Below are 20,591 nucleotides of genomic sequence, written 5' to 3' on the forward strand. Positions count from 1 at the left end.
TGATTGAAGAAGTCCCATGCTTTTCCTTTACTATCCAGCAACTCCAACTGCATGCTGTATAAAACCCCTCTTGGTAGAGTTGCTATTTCACTTAAAAAACCCAGCTCCTGGAAACAAGAAGAACATGCACATTCCCAGGTTGCCAGTTTAAAATTAAGTTTCTAAGTCTCACAGTTGCAGGAAGAGAACTGAAAATAAGACTCAGTGGTTACAGAAATCCTCTGGAATGTCCCCTCTCACCTGACAGCTTAGGTACCTGGCACAATTTTCTTACATTTGGTGTTGGCAGTTCACAGTAAACTAATTAGTCAATGCCTACAGCATCAAGAGGAAAAGCACTGATGTTTTGGTGACAGCCCTGCATGGATTCATGGACTAGCTAGTTTGCCATTCAAAGATTTTTAGCAGATCTCCTATGCCATACAGCCAAGAAGATATCCACAGCACTAAACTTCTTAAGATTCACCTCTATGCCATCACAGCATGTGAATTTTGTGTCTCTATGCCATCACAGCATGTCAGTTTGGGGTTGGTTTGCAACATAACATGACACCTCCTCCAACCTAATAACCTGAAGTCTTTCTGGCATCAAACCATTAGCATTACAGACACTTGTAGGTGTCTTACATTATCAGAGTGTAACAACATAGATGTCCAAACTAACACACTGACATCTCATAAACACAGCGAAGACATTAGAGATTTATTTACTTTTCTACAAATGCTGAGCATATTAAACCTGAGGTAAGGCTAAATGTATCCGGTGTTAATGCTCAAGTATTGTTCTCATGAGAACAACATTTAAAAATGAAATGTAGGAAACCCAAGTTATCTTTACTAAAAATAAATAAGCAGGTAATATCACCTACAAAAACCTCAATTTGTTCATATGCATTTTGTTAGATGATAAGAAAATTACTGGGAAGATAAGTACTGATGGTTTTTAGTGAACTGCAGAAGCTGGTCAGTTTGACTAAAGGACAAAAATTGCAGATCAGTTAATTATTTGAACTGATGGTTATGAAAGAGAATTTAGAAAAACAAATTCACAGAAACTGTATGAATTGTGTGATAGGTATGTATATGACATTGTTTTATGTCTTTATGCTTGAGTCCTGAACAATAAAATAATTACACATTCTCTTTCCCTGTTCTTATTTTAGTCTTGGTCTACTTTCTGTACTAGCTCTCTCTGTTCTCTATACTTCCTAATTCTAAGCTTCTTGTCACTGTGAATATCTTATCCTGAAATTTAGTCATAGTTCTTAGGTTTTCTGTTCCCCTGTGGGTTTTACATTCTATCATCAATTTTTTGTATCTGTCTTTTCAAACATGGACATGACTATCCATTTTCCTCCTCTGTCAACATCTGCATCGAAAGAAGATTCTCTAATCCTTAAATCTTCTTATTGTTCCTGGGCTCCTTCTCTCAGCTTTTTAATTCTCCCTCCCTTATTGTATGTAATTGTTCAGCTGAATCTCACTTGAGACTTGTTGCTCCTATGCAGAGGCCACTCTGACCTTCCAAGCAGGAGCTACTCTCTAGATGTTACCCTTATGGTTTCACAGATGGAGCTCTGCCCCTCAACTCTTTTCTGTTTCTTGCCAAAGAACGAAGAAGCTGGAAGGAACATTTTTCCTTGCCAGACCTGAGAAAGGGCATTCTGGCCACAGCCAGCCCATGCAGGAGTGCAAAGAAAGATCTGGTAGGCGGAGAAAGGAAATACTCATGGGTGGAAGACAATAGGATGAAGAAAGAAAAGGGGGAAAGGGAGAGAAAAAAGGGAAAATGAGAAGAAAGGACATGGGGGAGAAAGGAAAGAAGGAAGAATTAGAAAAAAGGGTGGGGGGGGAGAAAAGGAAAAGATTGTTGAAGATAGAGACACAGGTTTCTGAAGAAATTTGTGAAAGATAGGAGGTGATTCTGTGGGGACTGAATAGGAGGCAGAGAAGAGGGGAAACAGATCTTGTGTCTGATCTATAAGAACTAGAAGTAGTATCTAATTTGAGCAGAGTGGAAGGAGCTGCTGGAGTCAGCGTCAGGGTCCTTGCGTACCGTTGCGGTGTGAATGCCGATAGCCAATGGGTGGAAGAATGAGCTATCACAGCAATATGCCAGGGACCTGAAAATGAATTTGTAGAATCTGCACAGAGTGGGGAGAGCTCTAGGGAAATAAAAGGATAAATTCTATATCCTGCTTGACTTTTGAACATATTGCCTGACTGTAATAGTCTTTGGAAGAACCCCCAGGTCTTGATCAACAAAAGTTTACCTTGTTTTCAAACAATATACCAATGATTTCTGGTGGTAACAACCATTATACAATGAAAAAAATACAGAAAAAACATCCCATTTCTAATAGGACATTACTCAGTCATTCAGAAAAATAAACTGTGAAGAGGAAGCTGCAACAATTTTCATTTCTTCCCCCCTCCTTTTTGGGAGTTCCTTAAGAAAGGCAACACTGAAAATTGATTGTCTTAAAAAGTTGTCAGGGAAAGATGGTTTTCACAAACACAGATTTTTATCTCAGAATATGAACAAATTGCTCTATAAGGAAGATGATTGAATATTTTAACATAAATCTTGTTTTGAATGTGAAAAAGATGTTATGATAGAGTCAGTCAGGTTGGAAGAGACTTCAGGATGTCTCTAGTGCAACCTCCTGCTCTGAGTTGATACTGAATTCAGACCAGGTGTCTCAGGCCTTTATCCAGTTGTGTCCTGAAAACCTTCAAGAGACTTTACAATGTGCCTGGACGACCTGCTCCAATGCTTGACTCTCCTTGGTGATTTTTCTTTTTCTTCTATCAAGTCAGAACCTCCCCTGCTTCAGGTAATGACCACTGTCATACTACTTCACCATGCACTTCAGTGTAGTATCTAAACATTAAAGAATACTACCATGGACTGGCCATTAATGTGTTTTGCTTTGGTACATGCAGTTATGTAAGATACTAGCGGGAAGATGCCCTTTGGTGGCTGTAACGAATCACAGTGAACACAATTATAACCAAAAGTGCAACTGTCATCTGGAATCACATAAACAGCTCAGTTTTCCTGCTGAAACTCCCATACAAGTAATGACCAGTTTCATCTTGCTTGACTTTTGAAATCTGATAGTACCACAGACCAAGAGCTTTGGCTGCCAATTCTGCTAAGCCTTGACATAAGAAATGCTGCTATATTTTGCACATAAATCAATAGAAACATACAGTACAAATCTCCCAAACAACTTTGAGGTTTGCAAGTTGGTGGGAACAGCCTTTTATTTTCCTCTCTGCAGTCTTCTGTTGGTTAGACAAGAAAAGCTTTAAAGATTTCAGATATGGACTTTGGGGAAAGGTGTTGGGGACAAAAAGAAAGAAAGGAAATACCATGTTATGAAACACTTGGATATCTCAGTTTCCTTTTAATCGTAAGAGACATTTATCCAAGAATTTGTGGTTGCCTTCTCTGGCTGCCAGAGGCAAGTGATGTTGTCTTATTGAAATGTTGATTTTCAGACAACTGCTGTGAACAAATACACTGTTCAGACCTCAAAGTTCCCTTCTGTTGAAAGTCATTACTTGCACGACAAACTTCTCCATGCTCATTTGGTCTAGTAGCTTCATTTGAAGTCAGTCAATACAGGAAGAAAATACCTATAAGGTACAAACATGTACTTCTTGCTACTTTTTCTTCCTTTTAACTTGAAAAGAGCAACTGACCTTCCAGAATTAAAACATGGACAGCATTGACTGGTCCACCATTTTTTTTCCTAAATGAGGTGTTATTTTTGCTCACTTTCAGATAAATGCATAGGAAGTACTGTAAGTGCAAAATAGCTACAATTTTTCCCTTAGGCGCTATATTTTGAAATACAATAAGCATACTGACTCCACCTTCTGCGGTGAAAAAATCAGTCAGAAACAATTCAAAAACTGTAAAATAGCCAGTGTGTGATCAGGCCACTTACAAGCAAAATGAAAAAGTATATTGAGACTCTCTCCATTGTCCTTTTAAGATGAGACTTGAAACTAAGCATCACATATTCAGGATTCGGGTGCCTCAGGATGTTATAGGGTAGATACTTCTTTCTGTTGAGGACCAAAAATTCATAAAATCTTTTACAAAGTTAAAACATATATTCCCCAAAAATAAAAGTTTATATTTCACAGGAATAACCTCTTTCCAAAGGAAAAAAATTTTTCCTTGAAAATTCTTCGTCAGCTCTGACATTCAGCCTTCATCAGTTGAAATGGTGTGAGATATGCAAAGTATACCATTGCAACCCATGAAGACTATATTAACAGATTTTTTTTTAAAGCACAGTTATAGGAAATGTGAATTCAAATGTCAAATCAGTTAATGTAGATAAAGGGAAGACTTATAAGCATAGCAGCATCAGAGTGCCTCAAGGCCATAACTCAATATTTGACATATATTGCATTAAGAAACGTTAAAGGACAGTCAGTTTGCCCATTTCAGAGGATCCACAGTAGGATTTGTTCTTTTTGCTTCATCATGTTTAATTCTATACAGCTTCTTGCATATTGCTTGTTGCCTTAGTAGCTGAGCACCTGCCAGTAATGAAGACTGCAAACTATCACATATCTGTTTTCTCATACTTTCTCATTCTTCTAGATGTGTCTGTAAGTGAGTGGGTGTGTACAGAAGGATGCATGCCTGAGAGAGAAGAACAGAGATTCTTTTGGTAGGTTTATTGTTATACTCATGTTGCTTGTGTTTTTACTGAGGACAAAACTGGAGCAGAAGGTGGTGAGATCAGGATGGATCTTCTTTTCTAAGATGTTCATCTACAAATCAAGGCCTAACTTTACATCAGCATTTCACACATATGATTTTCTTCTGTTCTAGTCAAGCAACAGTTCCAATTAGGAATTTAGATGGCTTTAATATATCCTGGGGCATGGTCTGGAATACCCTGAGCTTAGGGACCAAGACCATCAACTTTGTTCAACTTTTCATTGCATAGGAGGCCCATGTCAAGCACAGAACAGCTCTGATGTGGTTTTCTAGTAACCTGTGTTGCGAAGGATGAAAATAGAAAGATATTGATGAAGGACCTAAATACTGTGAACTGCAATTCATTCCACTTCCTGATACTCAGATTTGTTTTAATGAGGCTCTTGGTTTTTCACTGGTGGTGGTTTTCCAGAGGCAAGAAACACAGATGTCAAATCAGGCTGCCACAGTGAAAAAACGGACATTAACTGGGACATTCCTCAAACTGATGCACTTGGAGCTGATCAAGCAGAGGAGACAGGTGCAGCTAACTTGCTCACCAGTGCTCACCAAAAAACATCAACGCAAGTGGCAGCAAAAGCAACAGACAATATGAAACAAGTAGTCTGATCAAGGTTACATCACATCTGGTGGAACTGGGAGAACTTCTGATCTCCTAGATGCTCCTACCTCCATCAGAACATAATAAAGTCACACACCAGCCCTCCTCATACTGCCTTCGTTTCCCTGGGAAAGAAACTCAGGTAGAAGCAGCTAGAAATGAGCCTCAGTGTCTTCTGCACAAGCTCCCTGATTTGGCCAATTGCCCCAGAATAGCATGTACCTTTTGTGCAATCTACATGCCTTCCTATGTTTTCTTTCTCATGACTGATGGAAAGGATTTGTGGAAAAGTCAGCTATTCCTGAGCTTTAAAAGATTAGTGGTAAAACTGCCAGAAGTCACATTATGAAAAAAATTAGAGAAAAAATAAATTACTTTATAATATGCATGGCTAACCCAAACATTAAATCATAACTTAATTTCCATTCCACAGAAATAAACTCTGTATTTAGATATACAAAACTGCAGTGTTTCTTAAAGAAGAATCAATTCCAAATCTATATCATATGGGAGAATATAAAAATACTTATTTAAAAATTAAGTTAAATTTGATGTCTCAATTTATGTTTCTGCTTTCTCCCATCTAAATCTTACCACTTGTTTGTTTGTCTGTCTGAAGGGTTATCTGATAGTAAAAGACATAGTCCCAGCATATTTTATTTTGATAGACATATATGCTACCCAACAATGAAAAAGGATTATAAGTTGTATTACCTGTCATATAGCATGCCCGTTACACAAAGTTAATCACCTTTTAAGGAGACAGACCTGCCCTTCATAGCAAGGGATCCAGCCAGGCAGACCTCAGCAACATCCCTCTAATGGGAGCAGATACACAGGGCATTTCCCTGACTGTCCTCTAACACTGTTAGCAAAGCAATGTTCAAAGCTGCACAACTGCCTTACTTCCTTCCCTTAGCGCCGTGGGCACCAGGGTTTTGTTTTTCCATTAATTTTGCAGAAGCAGCAGTGAGAAAAGGAAGGGGCCTTTTCTCATGGTAACGTTTCATGTTTCCAGGCTACTTTGTTTTTCCAGGCTGTGTTAAAGGTAAATAAAATTGATAAGACAAGGCTAATGAGTTGAGGACTTGTTGGTTTCATCCTGGTTTTTGAGTCTGTTACAAGTAAACCTTTGATGGTTTCTACTAACCTCATTATCATTGGTCAGTCAAGTCTAGCAAAAGTAACAAGCACCAACTGGGCTCTAGCCAAGATGTGTCTAATCTGAGTCAATAGTCACTGCTTTTGTTAAACTTCTGTGGCATACTGCAGATTATCTGACTGACCTTGGCAATTCTGTTCTCTCCTCATTCTCCTTTTCTCTCCTCCTCAATGATTTTACTTGGTATTAGTTCTGGTTCTGACACTTCTCGGTTCTCAAAGTGCCAAATGGTTTCTCTACACTTGGAAGCAATTCTGCAGCAATTCTTCATTTCTCATAAGACACCAGTGAGTTCAAACACACAGTTCTTACAGTTTGGAGATGCATTAGTGTAACTTTTAGTGTGGCCATTGAGGTGGCCATGGAAGACAATAATACAATTGGTTTTAATTTTTTTTCTTTTTAAATCTATTCATTACAACAACTTAATTAATTAGAAAACTATATGCTCTTTGTTTCTTTAAAAATATGCCACATATTATACTAGGACCTAAAATAGCTTGAACCTTCTGGGTTCAAGCAAGCTCGTCTCCTGCCTTTGGAAATGTGTGAATAAGGGTAAGAGAAGGGAAATGTTGCAGCTTTTAAGTTGCCTGGCAGTGGGTTACCTTGACTTGTACTTTCACATTTTATGTTATATTTTGTGATGTATATTTCAGTTACATTCAGGGAGGCTACAAGGAATAAATACGTATAACTATATCAGTGTTTGCAAAAATGTAAGACTCCAAAAGAAAGGAATCCCAAATAAGCCTATGATGTAACATCTGTGCACACACAATGGAGCATGCAACTAGGAAAGTGCCTTAGGATGTTTCTTCAAGGATCAAGATAACCACCAAAGATCAAAATCTGTCCATAACCCAAAGAGGAGTGAGCTGTGCACAGCACTGTTAAGAGTTTGGGCACTGCTGACTATTGATCCACCTCTGACTGTTGCCTGTAAGAGCAACACCATGCTATCCAGTCTGCTTTCTCATGTTGAAATAAAAGACCCATAAAGGGGCACTTTTATCTTACTTACAGACAAGTCTTTATTTATAGAATGGATTGCTATGACTCCCTAACTGAGAGTGCACAAAGATTTCTATTCCAGAGTGTCCCCACATTCACAGAAACACAGAATAGTTTGGGTTGGAAGGGACCTTTAAAGGTCATCTAGTCCAACCCCCCTGCAGTGAGCAGGGACATCTTCAACCAGATCAGGTTGCTCAGAGCCCCATCCAACCTGACCTTGAATGTTTCCAGGGATGAGGCATCTACCACCTCTCTGGGCAATCTGTTCCAGTGTTTCACCACCCTCATTGTAAAAAATTTCTTCCTTAAATCTAGTCTAAATCTACCCTCTCTTAGTTTAAAACCATTGCCCCTTGTCCTATCACAACAGGCCCTGCTAAAAAGTTTGTCCCCATCTTTCTTATAAGCCCCTTTTAGGTACTGAAAGGCTGCAATAAGGTCTCTCTGAAGCCTTCTCTTCTCCAAGCTGAACAATGCCAACTCTTTCAGCCTTTCTTCATAGGAGAGGTGTTCCAGCCCTCTGATCATTTTTGTGCCCTCCTCTGGACCCACTCCAACAGGGCCCTGTCTCTCCTGTGCTGAGGACTCCAGAGCTGGATTGATACCAGGGATTGCCCTGACCCAGGTGCAGGACCTTGCACTTGGCCTTGTTGAACCTCATGAGGTTCACATGGGCCCACTTATTGAGCTTGTCCAGGTCCCTCTGGATGGCATCCCATCCCTCAGGTGTGTCAAACACACCACTCAGCTTGATGTCATCTGCAAACTTGCTGAGGGTGTACTCTACCCCACTGTCTATGTCATTGATGAAGATATTAAACAGTACTGGTCCCAGCATGGACCCCTGAGGGACACCACTGTCCTGGTTTCAGCTGGGATAGAGTTAATTGTCTTCCTAGTAGCTGGTACGGTGCTATGTTTTGAGTTCAGTATGCGAAGAATGTTGATAACACTGATGTTTTCAGTTGTTGCTCAGTAGTGTTTAGACTAATGTCAAGGATTTTTCAGCTTCTGTTACCCAGCCAGCGAGAAAGCTGGTGGGGCACAAGAAGTTGGCACAGGACACAGCCAGGGCAGCTGACCCAAACTGGCCAACAGTGTATTCCATACCATGTGACCTCCCATCTAGTATAGGAACTGGGGGGAGTGGGGGCGGGGAATTGCCGCTCCGGGACTAGCTGGGTGTCAATCAGCGGGGTGGTGAGCAATTGCACTGCGCATCATTTGTACATTCCAATCCTTATATTTTTGCTGTTGTCATTTTATTAGCGTTATCATTATCATTATTAGTTTCTTCTTTTCTGTTCTATTAAACCTTTCTTATCTCAACCCACGAGTTTTACTTCTTTTCCCGATTTCCTCCCCCATCCCACTGCGGGGGGGGGAGTGAGTGAGCGGTTGTGTAGTGCTTAGTTGCTGGCTGGGGTTATACCATGAGAACCACTTGTCACTGATCTCCATCTGGACATTAACCCGTTGACCACTACCCTCTGGATGCGACCATCCAATCAATTCCTCATCCACCAAACAGCCCACCCATCAAATCCATACCTCTCCAATTTAGAGAGAAGAAAGTTAGGGGGAACCATGTCAAAGGCCTTACAGAAGTCCAGGTGGATGACATTCATAGCTCTTCCCCCTTCCACTGATGTAGTCACTCCATCATAGAAGGCCACTAGGTTGGTCAGGCAGGACTTGCCCTTGGTGAAGCCATGCTGGCTGTCTCGAATCCTCTCCCCGTCCTCCATGTGCCTTAGCATAGCTTCCAGGAGGATCTGTTCCATGATCTTTCCAGGCACAGAGGTGAGGCTGACTGGTCGCTAGTTCCCAGGGTCCTCCTTTCTACCCTTTTTGAAAATGGGTGCTATGTTTCCCTTTCTCCAGTCACCAGGGACTTCACCTGACTGCCACGACTTTTCAAATATCATGGAGAGTGGCTTGGCTACTACCTCAGCCAATTCCCTCAGGACTCTGGGATGCATCTTCTCAGGTCCCACAGACTTAAATATGTTCAGGTTCCTCAGGTGGTCTTGAACCTGATCTTCTCTTACAGTAGGAGGGACTTTGCTCCCCCAGTCACTGCCTTGCAGTCCATCCACACAAGAGGTGGGGGAAGAGAAGTTGCCAGAGAAGACTGGGGCAAAAAATTTGTTGAGTACCTCAGCCTTCTCCTTGTCCGTTGTTACCAGTTTGCCGGTCTTGCTCATCGAGGGGATACACTTTAACCTTCCTTTTCTGGCTGACATACCTGTAGAAGCCCTTCTTATTATGCTTTGCATCCCTTGCCAAGTTCAGCTCCATCCACGCCTTGGCCTTCCTGACCCCATCCCTACACAACCAGGCAGCGTCCCTATACTCTTGCCAGGGTACCTGTCCCTGCTTCTACTGCCTGTGCAATTCCTTCTTGCCCTTTAGTTTGACCAGCAGGTCTTGACGCAGCCATGCTGGTCTCTTGCCTTCCTTGCCTGATTTCTTACACCTGGGGATCGAGAGCTCTTGTGCTGTATGGAAAGCCTCCTTAAAGATCTGCCAGCTCTCTTCTGCTCCCTTGTTCCTGAGGGCAGTTTCCCAGGGGGTCCTATTGACTAACTCCTTGAAGAGCTGGAAGTTTGTTTTCCTAAAATTCAGGGTCCTGACTTTACTCTTGACCTGACCCATATCCCTCAGGACTGTGAACTCCACCAGTGCGTGATCACTGCAGCCCAGGCTGTTTCCAATCTTGCCATCACCGATTAGCTCATTTGTGTTGGTGACCATCAGGTCCAGTATCGCATCCCCTCTGGTAGGGCTGTCTATTACCTGGCTTAATAAGTTATCCTCAACGCACTCCAGGCGTCTCCTGGATTGCCTACAGCTCACCGTGCTACTTTTCCAGCAGATGTCAGGGTGGCTGAAGTCCCCCAGCAGGACGAGAGCCTGTGAGCGTGATGCCTTCCGCAGCTGGAGTTAAAAGGCTTTGTCAATAGGCTCCCCTTGATTGGGTGGCCTGTAGCAGACACCAACTACAAGATTCCCTTTGTTGCCTTGGCCTCTAATTCTTACCTGCTCATGGCTATTCTTCAGAGACAGCTCTTTGCACTCAAACCATTTCTTGATGTAGAGGGCAACTCCTCCAACCCTCCTTCCTCGCCTGTCCCTTCTGACCAGCTTGTAGCCTTCGATAGCCGCATTCCAGTCATCGATGGCTACAGGCTGGCTGATACAACATGGCTACATTGTCCTGTGATGCAATTGTTACAGAGTGCCAAAACCAGTCATTCCTTCTCCTGTTAAAAGATATGATGCAAAGGAGTGTGACTGTCTGCTGATGCTCTGTATTTCACAAATATGAGCTCTGTAAGTCAGAAGTTATAAATGCAGGGCTGCCAGGGGTTTACAAGTTATGGACCAGCCTCTCCATAAAGATCAGATTAATTTGCAAGCCAGTTATCACATGCCTAAATAAGCAATTAACAATAACATAAGTATGTAGTGTATAATAGGTGTTACATTACATTAGAGTGAGAAAGCTATTTTCTTCCTGCCTGTGGCGCATTTGTGTCACACTGTCAAATGTTTGTCAAAAAAAAAGAAAAGCTTGCATTGGCACAACATGCTTAAAGGGGTTTTGGCTTCAAGTAAACACTGAATATCATGAGATCTGTGATGAAATCACAGGCACTAACAATGATTGTCACATGGCAGAGACTCCAGGGCCTTTTGCTGATGCATTCAGCTGTCAGACATGCAACCAGCCACCTGTCTTGCTTCAGCATTTTCTCTTATTTTCTCCTGACACCATAAGCATAACTTAGCTACATATATTCTTGCCAAAAACAAATGGCTCACAGGCAGGTTTTGTCTTTTCTAAAATTGTTTTTGGTACTGATTTTTTTTTAATCTTACTAAGAAAAAATTTAGAAAAATAAGACTGGTTGCTTTGAGAAGCTAGAATGCACTTGGGATTTCTGGGACTTCCAGTCTCCTTGTTTAAATGTAAGTCAGAGCTGGGGGGTCCTGTCCCTGAAATACAGTCGCCTATCCTAATCTTCAGATCCTGGAATAAGAGCATTTTTTGGGTTCTGCAGCAGATTGCCTAGAGAGTTTGCGCCGTGACACAGGTCTCCCATCTTCCTCAGGCAACCATGCAGGGTAAATGGAGACACCAAGGATTCTTGGAAGACCACTGCAAAACTGGGGTAGATGCCAAGTTCCTGGAATAGCCTACCATCAATCCAGATTGTCTCAGGTAGAGTTTTCTGGACCCAAGATATCATGAGTTAAGCATTTTAGGCTTCACTAATTAGTACTTGCTGTAGTTTTACTCTAGGGTCTCAATTTTGCTGGAAGTAAAGGCAGCTGCTGCCTCTCCAGAGGAGCCTTCAATCTCGTGGAGAAAAATCTCAAGAGTCACTATAAAAGGAGAGAGACATTTGGTCTGCTACTAGGCCGAAACCTTAGCACTTTGTGAGGAACAGAAGAGCAAGGGATACTACCTGAATCAGCCACTGCCATCAACAATCCCTGATCATCAGAGAGGCAACAGACGACCCTCAACCTCAGGGAAGTTTCGTTGTTTTTTCTATGAAACAGAGGTCATTTATGTATTGGTGGCTGTTAGATCTAATATCAGATTGTTTTAAGTCTACTACTCTTATATCACAAAATATTGTATAAATTTGAAACCAACATTGAATCATATAACTATAAATGTTTAGAAAGGCGACTCTGATACACCTTGAGCAATGAGACAGAAAACTAACGGAAACAGTAGTGCCACACTAATACTTACAATATGCACTAGTTTGGCATGAATCTACCATAAATTAGATTTAGAAAGTGTAACTTTACAGTGAATGTACTTATACCATGGATGAATTTGACCAATTTCATAGATCTATAGCACATCCTATTGGATCAATTAGATAAAAATTAGCAGAACTTCCAATGCAAACTAACTTGTGAAATTTTTATGAGTCCTGTCTTGGATATAAAACAGAGAGTCATAAAAATCTAAAAGATACTTAATGCAGTGTCTCTTACATATTGAGAAATGTATTGAGTCACACACTGAAAAGTAGTAGTGAATTAGCCAGTAGTAAGTAGTCAAACAATTGGATAAATATTTGACTCTCTAAGAAACAATACATTATTTATGTTAGATAAAAAAGAAACACCTGCAGGGAATTTTAGGGAAACCTAAGGAGAGTTAACAACTAAGCAATGCAGTAGCAGATTACACTCAGAATGGCTGTTGGAATGAAGAAATTAAATTACTCACGTAGGACTACAACATCTTTCAAATTCACTATATCCAGGTGTCATTGTGGGTACCTCAGGAAAAAGATGCGTAGAAACATTAATGCTTAGAGGTTAACAAAAGCAAAGAAGATCCCTACAGAATCATGCACTCCTTCATAAATCTCTGGAATGGTCAACTTGTCTTTGAATACTGCCTTGCACACCAACCAAGGTATTTGAAAAAATATGTAATGAAAACAGTAAAGTCTAAAAGAGGGCAACAGAAATAAGAAGACATGGAAATGTCTGTGTGTAAGAGGGATTAGCAGATGAGTTAGAGGAGGAATTTATCACAGATATGCTTCAGGTATTGTATTCATGAATTGTCATATATGACACAAGTCATATGCTAAATACAGGGTTTGGGAGGAAACTTTCAAAGGCCAAATTTTCCATAAATATATTTCTTTTTTCCTCTCTATAAGACCTCTCTATATTGACTATTATCTGAAAAAGACAGCCTTCTGAAGAGAAGGATGGATGCATCCCGGTAACTTAATTTCTACCTTCCTGGAAGAGGAAAAAGCTACAATAGGTAAAATACGCTCATCACAAAACCTGGATCAAGAATTCCATTGATGCCCCATGATCTGGTTCAGCCCATTACAGAGAGCACGGATGGGAAGTTTAGATGTGGATTAAAGCTTTTTCTGCACATTGCAATGCCTTCCCAGCATCTTTAATGAAACTCCTCTTGAGACACATGAACATTAAGTTGTGTTCCTTCTGGCCTGTTCTTCATCAGGAGTAAAATTCTGCCCTCAGACTTTATTAATGATTCTGCTCATGATACATGAGATGAAACAAAGTACAGCTCATTCCACAAAACCAGCATTTACTTTTCCAGGCTAGGAGAAACATATTAAAATTGGCGATGACAGCTAGTTCTGTTAGAAAATTAATGATAGGCTCAAAGTACTGATTGCATATCCATAAGAGGTTTCATGTTCAAAGGGGTAACATTTGATTGAACTGAGTTTATATTTAGAAAGACGGGATCTGTTTCTTTCAAACACTATGTTAGATTTGGATGAATTTCTTTAAAATGCATTTCACATTTCCTTACTTTTTTCTGCAATACTTTGCATGCTTTTATACATCACTTAAAAAAAAAAAAAGAAGAACTTGAACTTTTAGAAGGCTAAAAGTACATGTTTTAAGACCCGACTGAGCAAACTGGACCATCAAGAGCTGGAAATTTTGCTTTCCCCTATTTTCCACTGAACTGAAAACACTTGAATTGTTCGTGAACTTTTGTGTGCATATTTTAGTGTTTGCAGTAGGAATAGCATTCCAGGCATGCCCACCTTTTCCTGCCTTGCAGCAATCCTCCAGTACTGGGCAACTCAGGACACTGTAGACTTTCTCACTAGGGAAAAGATAAGTAATTGGCTACAAAAAATGTCATCATTTCTATTGCCTAAATCTAAGGTGCTTTTTAAAATGAACAACAGTGTCTGCAGTTTGATCAGAACAGCAGCAAGAAAAATAAAGCAATGAAAACCCATTAATCAATTCAGTCTTATTATTTTTATTCTGGCATCTTGCACTGCAGCTCAATATTACAGCATCTGATAAAGCCTGAAGCATGGCCTTACAGATTGTTTCAGACCTCAGGTATGCAGCTAGCACAGATTCCCACCATAAAGCTCCTTGTACATAATTAAAAAGTTAGTTGACCTGATTGTTTCAACTGGGTGTAATGGGTTTGTCACCTTCATTTTGGTATGGCTGTCGTATGCTGTCACCTGAAGGAGTGTCATGAATTTAAGTTAATCTTGAGCACGTGGATGGGGAGAGGAGGTGAAGGTCTGTGCTGGGCTGAAAAAAATGAACACCTCAAACAATTAACTGTTGTGCAGGTGTGGGTGCAAACATGCTCACGTTATTCTGCAGTGTGCCTAGTCCTCCCAAATTCAGAAAATCCAGAACATTCAACAGTCCCATAAGTGGCTGACAAAGGAAAACCAAAACCATGTAGGCCAGCTGGAAACCAGTCATGTGATGACTTTAACAGAAAATAGTTCCTTCAAGTAGCTTAGCCATACAGCTACTTTTGCCTACTGTTTAATCTGAAATGCTCTTACTCCCTCAGAATAAAAAAAAATGGTGACCATTAGTACAGAGTGATCTCATTATGCTTAAAAGCTCCCAATGCATTTTTCTTTAAATGATTTGTCCAAACACTTTTGAATCCTTATAAAATTTTAGCACCCATACTATCCTATGGTAGGAGTTCCACAATTAATTTTGCTTTACTTCTCATTTCCAGCCTGCATTTTGCTGTCTGTGTCTTATTTGTATATTCTTGTGCTGACATTGTCCTTCGGACAGAATACCTCCTCTTCCTCACTGATGTTCATGTGAATCTTAACAACTACCTCAATAAACTAAATTTTATGGCAGAATCCTGAAATTATTTCCACAATACTCGAATCAGTGATGCATAAGATAACCAAGACAGTTTGATATGCTAATGGAGTACCAAAAGTAGTACAGGAGCCTCCCTTGGCTCAGGAGGATAAATTAACCTACATGAAGAACCACACTAACACAATATTTTTATGCAGTAGTATATAGTACTTCAAAACCATATGAAGGCAATATGATCATATAGAGCAAAATCTATCAAAGATTGATACAGTGGGATCAAGTCACAGCATTGATTCTTTCTTCACATTCACGGGGAAATGCACATTCATACCATGCACTGGCATTGATGAGAATGTTGTAGCATCTCTGTATTAAGGAGTCCTGCTTGCCACATGTGGTTGATCAAACCAATGTGGTACACAGACTGGGAAAGAGCTGTCACGTTGCACAGCAACCCTGCATTATGCCATTGGGCTCAACTTTCCGCAGAAGGAGTGTGCTAAGCACACATCTATGCAAGGACAGCAACAAGACACATGCCTACCACATGCCCTAATATGCCAGATGAGTCATCTCACCACGTCACCTGAAGCACATACAAAACTTGCACAGAGAGTAAAGAGCTTTCAAATTATTTCAATACTTTCTAATTCCTATAAAAGAGACTAGAGAGCTTCAGGAACTGTTCTTGAACAAGATTTTCCACAGGAAGGTGTAGGAAGGTTTTACTAACCACTGTTAGCTTACTGAGATGGTCTCTCGTTTATAAGCTGCTCTTTTCTCCTTATTCATTCTGGCAACGGGACCAAGTAGAGCTCAGTACTCCCACCAAAGGAGCATCAACTATCCCCAAAGCAACAACTGGGTTAGGGTGTGAATTAGTTCGCACTAGAGGAAAATACTGCAGAAACGATTTGAGATTAGTTTCACATTTCTGATGCATCAAGGGAAATTTATGTAAAAAGTAAGAAATTTAAAATATTAACCTATTCATGTGTGTATAGAGATGCAGGGAATATTCTCCAAAACTTGTGCTTTTTTGTGCTTGCCTACAGTGGAAACTGCAAAAATTTGTCTGTGTGCTGGGGAACAAATGGAAGGGATGCAGGGGGAAATGGAGCTGTGCTCTGAATTCTACAACCATTTCTATTTTATTCAAAGACATACATCTTGGAATCCATAATCAGCTTGTCCCCTCAGAAACTTGTCATAGCAGGCAGCAATAAATCATTCAGGCATTCACTCAGTCATTCACTTCATAAGTCCCACTGAGTGCCATGTATCTTGGGACTGCTATGAATGTACGCAACACTGAAAATACAGCCGAGTTATGAAACAAACAAATCACACAGGAGATGTCCTACTATTATGATAATAGTAGTGCTAAAAGTGTTCAAGGAAAAGAACACAATTCAGTATGAACCTAAAGAAATAAACCCTTGTTATCAATATGACCAAAAAGGTTGACAAAACTATAAAACACTGCTTGAATATTCCTCCATTGGTTTTTCCATCTGGCAAGAAACTACAAAGAACACACACAGAAACTGTGACACATTCAGCTTCTGCTTGATCCCATGTAATCTCCATCTCCATAAATGCTAGTACATGTACGATGGTAATACATGTGTTTTCAAGGGCAGAAGGGCTCCGAGCTAATAGATCTAAATTAGGAGGAACCTCTGTAAATCAAGATGTATTTGAAACTTTGCCATAGAGCAGAGCCTTCTGAAGTTCCCACTGATATCCTCTCTCTTTAAACAAAAAACACAGAGCATAACTTACTTGCATTCAGCAACTGCCTAGCACTTAGGGAATGCAAGGTTTGAAGCGACTTCCCTGTTTATTAGAGTTCACCTTCTTTGGTTATTGCTAGCGCAGGACCTATCAAATTTATGTGGTAGGTTTAATCAGTATCTCTGGACTGGGAATTAATTTTTAAGATCACACACTCCTTTCCAGGTACCTCAGCAAATCAACAGCAGGTTGCCATGAGGTAAGAGTAGCTTTATGCAGTAACTAAAGATAGCTGAGGTGCATATAGTTCAGTGACAAGTGTTCATTAGTAGGAAAGCTCATTCGGGAGCTATCTGCCTCTTGTTCAGTTGAGTATGCATATATTCCACACATCTGAATTAAACACACCACTGTGTATTTTTGCCCAGGCTCACTTATACACATAGATCATAAAAAATGGCAACGTAGTGATAATGTTTTTGGGGAAAAGGAGATGTTTACACTGGCAGAATTTTAAAACATTTTCCTGGGGAAAAAGAAGAATGCACCCTGGATCAGCTGAAATTCAAATCTAGTTTCTGATTGAGGATCACTGCTTGTATACTATTCACAAATGGAAATCAATACGCTACTTTCACAACAGCATACCTATTATGAAGACATTAAATAGTGTTATTCTTCTATCACTTTTTAAGAGCTGATGGAGAAAAAGCTATTTTCTAAATAGAAAGACAAAACAATACATTTCCCATTTGTTTTTGGAGAACACAGATTCCGAGTCTTGGAGTTTATCAAAAGAAAAATCTTTAGTGGAGACTCTTTTAAAATGTTTGTAAAACATTTGCATTGTATGACTTTGGATTACAAAACTGTGCAGGTGTACCCATAAGCAGACAGCTCTCAAGCTTTTTCAGATGAATCAGCATGAAGATAACTTTTCCTCACAGTAATGTTGTACCTCAAGATTAACTCACCTGACTTTTGTTTTCCATCCGTTTCACCAATGTATTTGTTTTGCCTATTAGGTAGGTTTTAAATATACCAACACCACTACATACAATACAACATTGGGACTACTGGACAAGCTGAGCAATAAAAGGAAAATGAGATTTACAGTAGTTACACCATTTACTTTTATTATGGAACAGAGAGGCATTACCATGCTACTTGCTATAAACTCAGATGTTCAGAGATTGCTGGGCATGTCCCCAAGCTGTGCACCTCCTAAAGAAAACTGTAATTTCTATTCTCATTTGCATGTCACGTGATTGTATAGATTAACATAGCACAGACTGGTATGAATATCTGCTTCTGCTGAAAGTGTGACTATAGTATCAACTAAAAAGGCTGGTTCTGCCAAAAAAACAGAGTAAAACTGCAGAAGACTTCATGGCATAAGTCCATCGACCAGGACTGCTAGAGAGGAAAGCAAAAGTTCCCTCAATATTTAAGCAAACCTAAACTTCCTATATGTGTTGAACAACCTGACAGATACCAGAATTAAACTCGTGCCTCTGCATACTAGGTCTATACAACAATAAGGTATTAAAGCAGTACTTACAGCTAGAGAATATCAGAGGACATGAATGTTCATCCATTGGGAAATTGTGCAGCTGCAGCTGGCACTCAGCATTGATGGTAAGCCTATGGAGAAACCAAGCGTCTGTTACTACACATCAGCACAATGAACAGTCAGAGGAGGAGGCAGGGTAACCTTAGGTATCATGCAAGAGCGCTTTGACATCTGTTAGTAAGGCCTGAAAGGAAGGGACTATATTTGCAAATTGTTCATTGGGTATTTAGACCTGATCCAAAACAATAATAATTATCTAAACCGACAAATAATTTCAGACACATCATTAAGAGTTTCTTGATCCCAAGAAATCTGAGCATATGTTTTTCTCTAGGCAATTTATCATTGAAGGATGTGGGATGAAAACAACTATTCTTTACAACAGAAATATGGCTGATATACTGGTATGTAATTCTACAAAATTAAAACCTCATAAAGAACCTAATAAGGAACATTCTCCACATTTATGTATAGTGTGAACTTAATATTCTTTCAATCATTTTGGGCTGTCTCTGTATTTTAAAATAGATTTTAAAATGACTATTAAAACCAGATAATCTTCAGCCTGATAGCTTACAAAGTAAATCTATTTACCCAGGTAGATTGCATTAAGTGCTAGTTTATTATATAGTCTTTTTTCAGGAAACAGACACTATATTAATTGCATGCCTGAATTTATGCAGCAAGGGTAGGTCATGAGGTTTTTTTGTTGGCTTCTGTCATGGTTTCAGCCCAGCCGACAACAAAGCGCCACGAAGCCACTTGCTCACTCCTCCCCTCTGGCCCCGGTGGGATGAGGAGGAGAAAATATAAAGAAAAGCTCGTGGGTCAAGACAAGGACTGGGAGGGATCACTCACCACTTATGGTCACAGGCAAGTAGGGGAAAAACCACTATCAATATAATATACTACCAATCAAAACAGAGTAGGATAATGAGAAGTAAACCCCAACCTTCTAACACCTTCCCCCAGCCCTCCCTCCTGCCCGGCTCAGCCCCACTCCCGGTTCTCTCTCCCTCCTCCCCCCGGCAATGGGGGCTGGGGTCAGCTCGCCACACCTTGTCTCTGCCGCTCCTTCCTCCTCAGGGGGAGGAGGACTCCGCACTCGGGCCCTGCTCCGCCGTGGGGGGTCTCCCGCAGGGTGCAGTCCTTCAGTCCCAGCCTGCTCCAGCGTGGGCTTTCCCACGGAGTCCCGGCCATCTTGGGGGGCATCCATCCCCCTGCTCCGGCGTGGGCTCCTCTCTCCCCGGGCTGCAGGTGGGCATCTGCTCCCCCGCTCCCCTCCGTGGCTGGGGACACACGGCCTGCCGCCTCACCGCGGGCTGCGGGGGCATCCCCTCCTGCCCCGCTCCTCCTCCCCTCCTTCCTCCCTGACCTCGGTACCCGCAGAGGGGTTCCTCTCCCATCCCAATCCCCGACTCTCCGCAGGTTTCCCCTCTTCACTCCGCTCTCCCAGCGGCGCTACCGCCGTCGCTGAGGGGCTCGGCCTGGGCCAGCGGCGGGTCCGGCTTGGGGCCGGGGAAGCTTCCAGCAGCTTCTCACAGGAGCCGGCCCTGCGGACCCTCACCCCATACCAAAAACCTCGCCACACAAACCCAAACCAGCTTCTTTTCTTTCTTTTGTTTTTTAAACTAGTTCAAAAGCTAACAAACTGAATGGGGAAAGGTTTGTGTCTCAGATTCAGGATGACACAGAGAAAACCTCTGTCTTGGAGAAGGTCACTTGTGAGGAACTTAACAGTGGTTTTGCACTGGCACTAGAAGAGGATTTGCAGTGTTAGGGCAGGAGTGCATTCACACCTGTGGCAGTACACTCCCCCCCGCCCCCTCCCCATCCCGCCAGCAGGAAACGAAACTTCTCCGGAAAGGGAGAAGGGGGAGGAAACCCTGGAGGCTGCAGGCTGAAATTTGAACTGGCCAGTCGAGATGTGCCAGGTACACCGAGGTGACCTTCTTGGCCAATAGGGATTAAAATGACCACAGGTCAGATTCGACAGGGGTATAAACGGGGTCCCGCCGGAGGACACGCTGGAATCAGTCCTCCTCGGAGCAGCGGGTCTGCAGTCGGGGACTCCCCCTCGGGCCGGGGCACCGCCCGA

General features: G+C 41.4%; 1 protein-coding gene across 3 annotated transcripts in view; it reads right to left on the reverse strand.

The window, feature by feature from the left end:
* Positions 1-20,591, reverse strand: part of GABRG3 (gamma-aminobutyric acid type A receptor subunit gamma3) — a 335,488-nt gene that overhangs the window by 136,979 nt on the left and 177,918 nt on the right. For all 3 annotated transcript variants that reach the window (XM_052773978.1, XM_052773977.1, XM_052773975.1), the window contains one exon: positions 18,482-18,564. In XM_052773978.1, coding sequence (XP_052629938.1) covers positions 18,482-18,564 — 83 coding nt within the window. The remainder of the gene's footprint in view (positions 1-18,481; positions 18,565-20,591) is intronic.

Source organism: Harpia harpyja, chromosome 22, assembly GCF_026419915.1.
Source record: "Harpia harpyja isolate bHarHar1 chromosome 22, bHarHar1 primary haplotype, whole genome shotgun sequence".
Taxonomy (NCBI): domain Eukaryota; kingdom Metazoa; phylum Chordata; class Aves; order Accipitriformes; family Accipitridae; genus Harpia; species Harpia harpyja.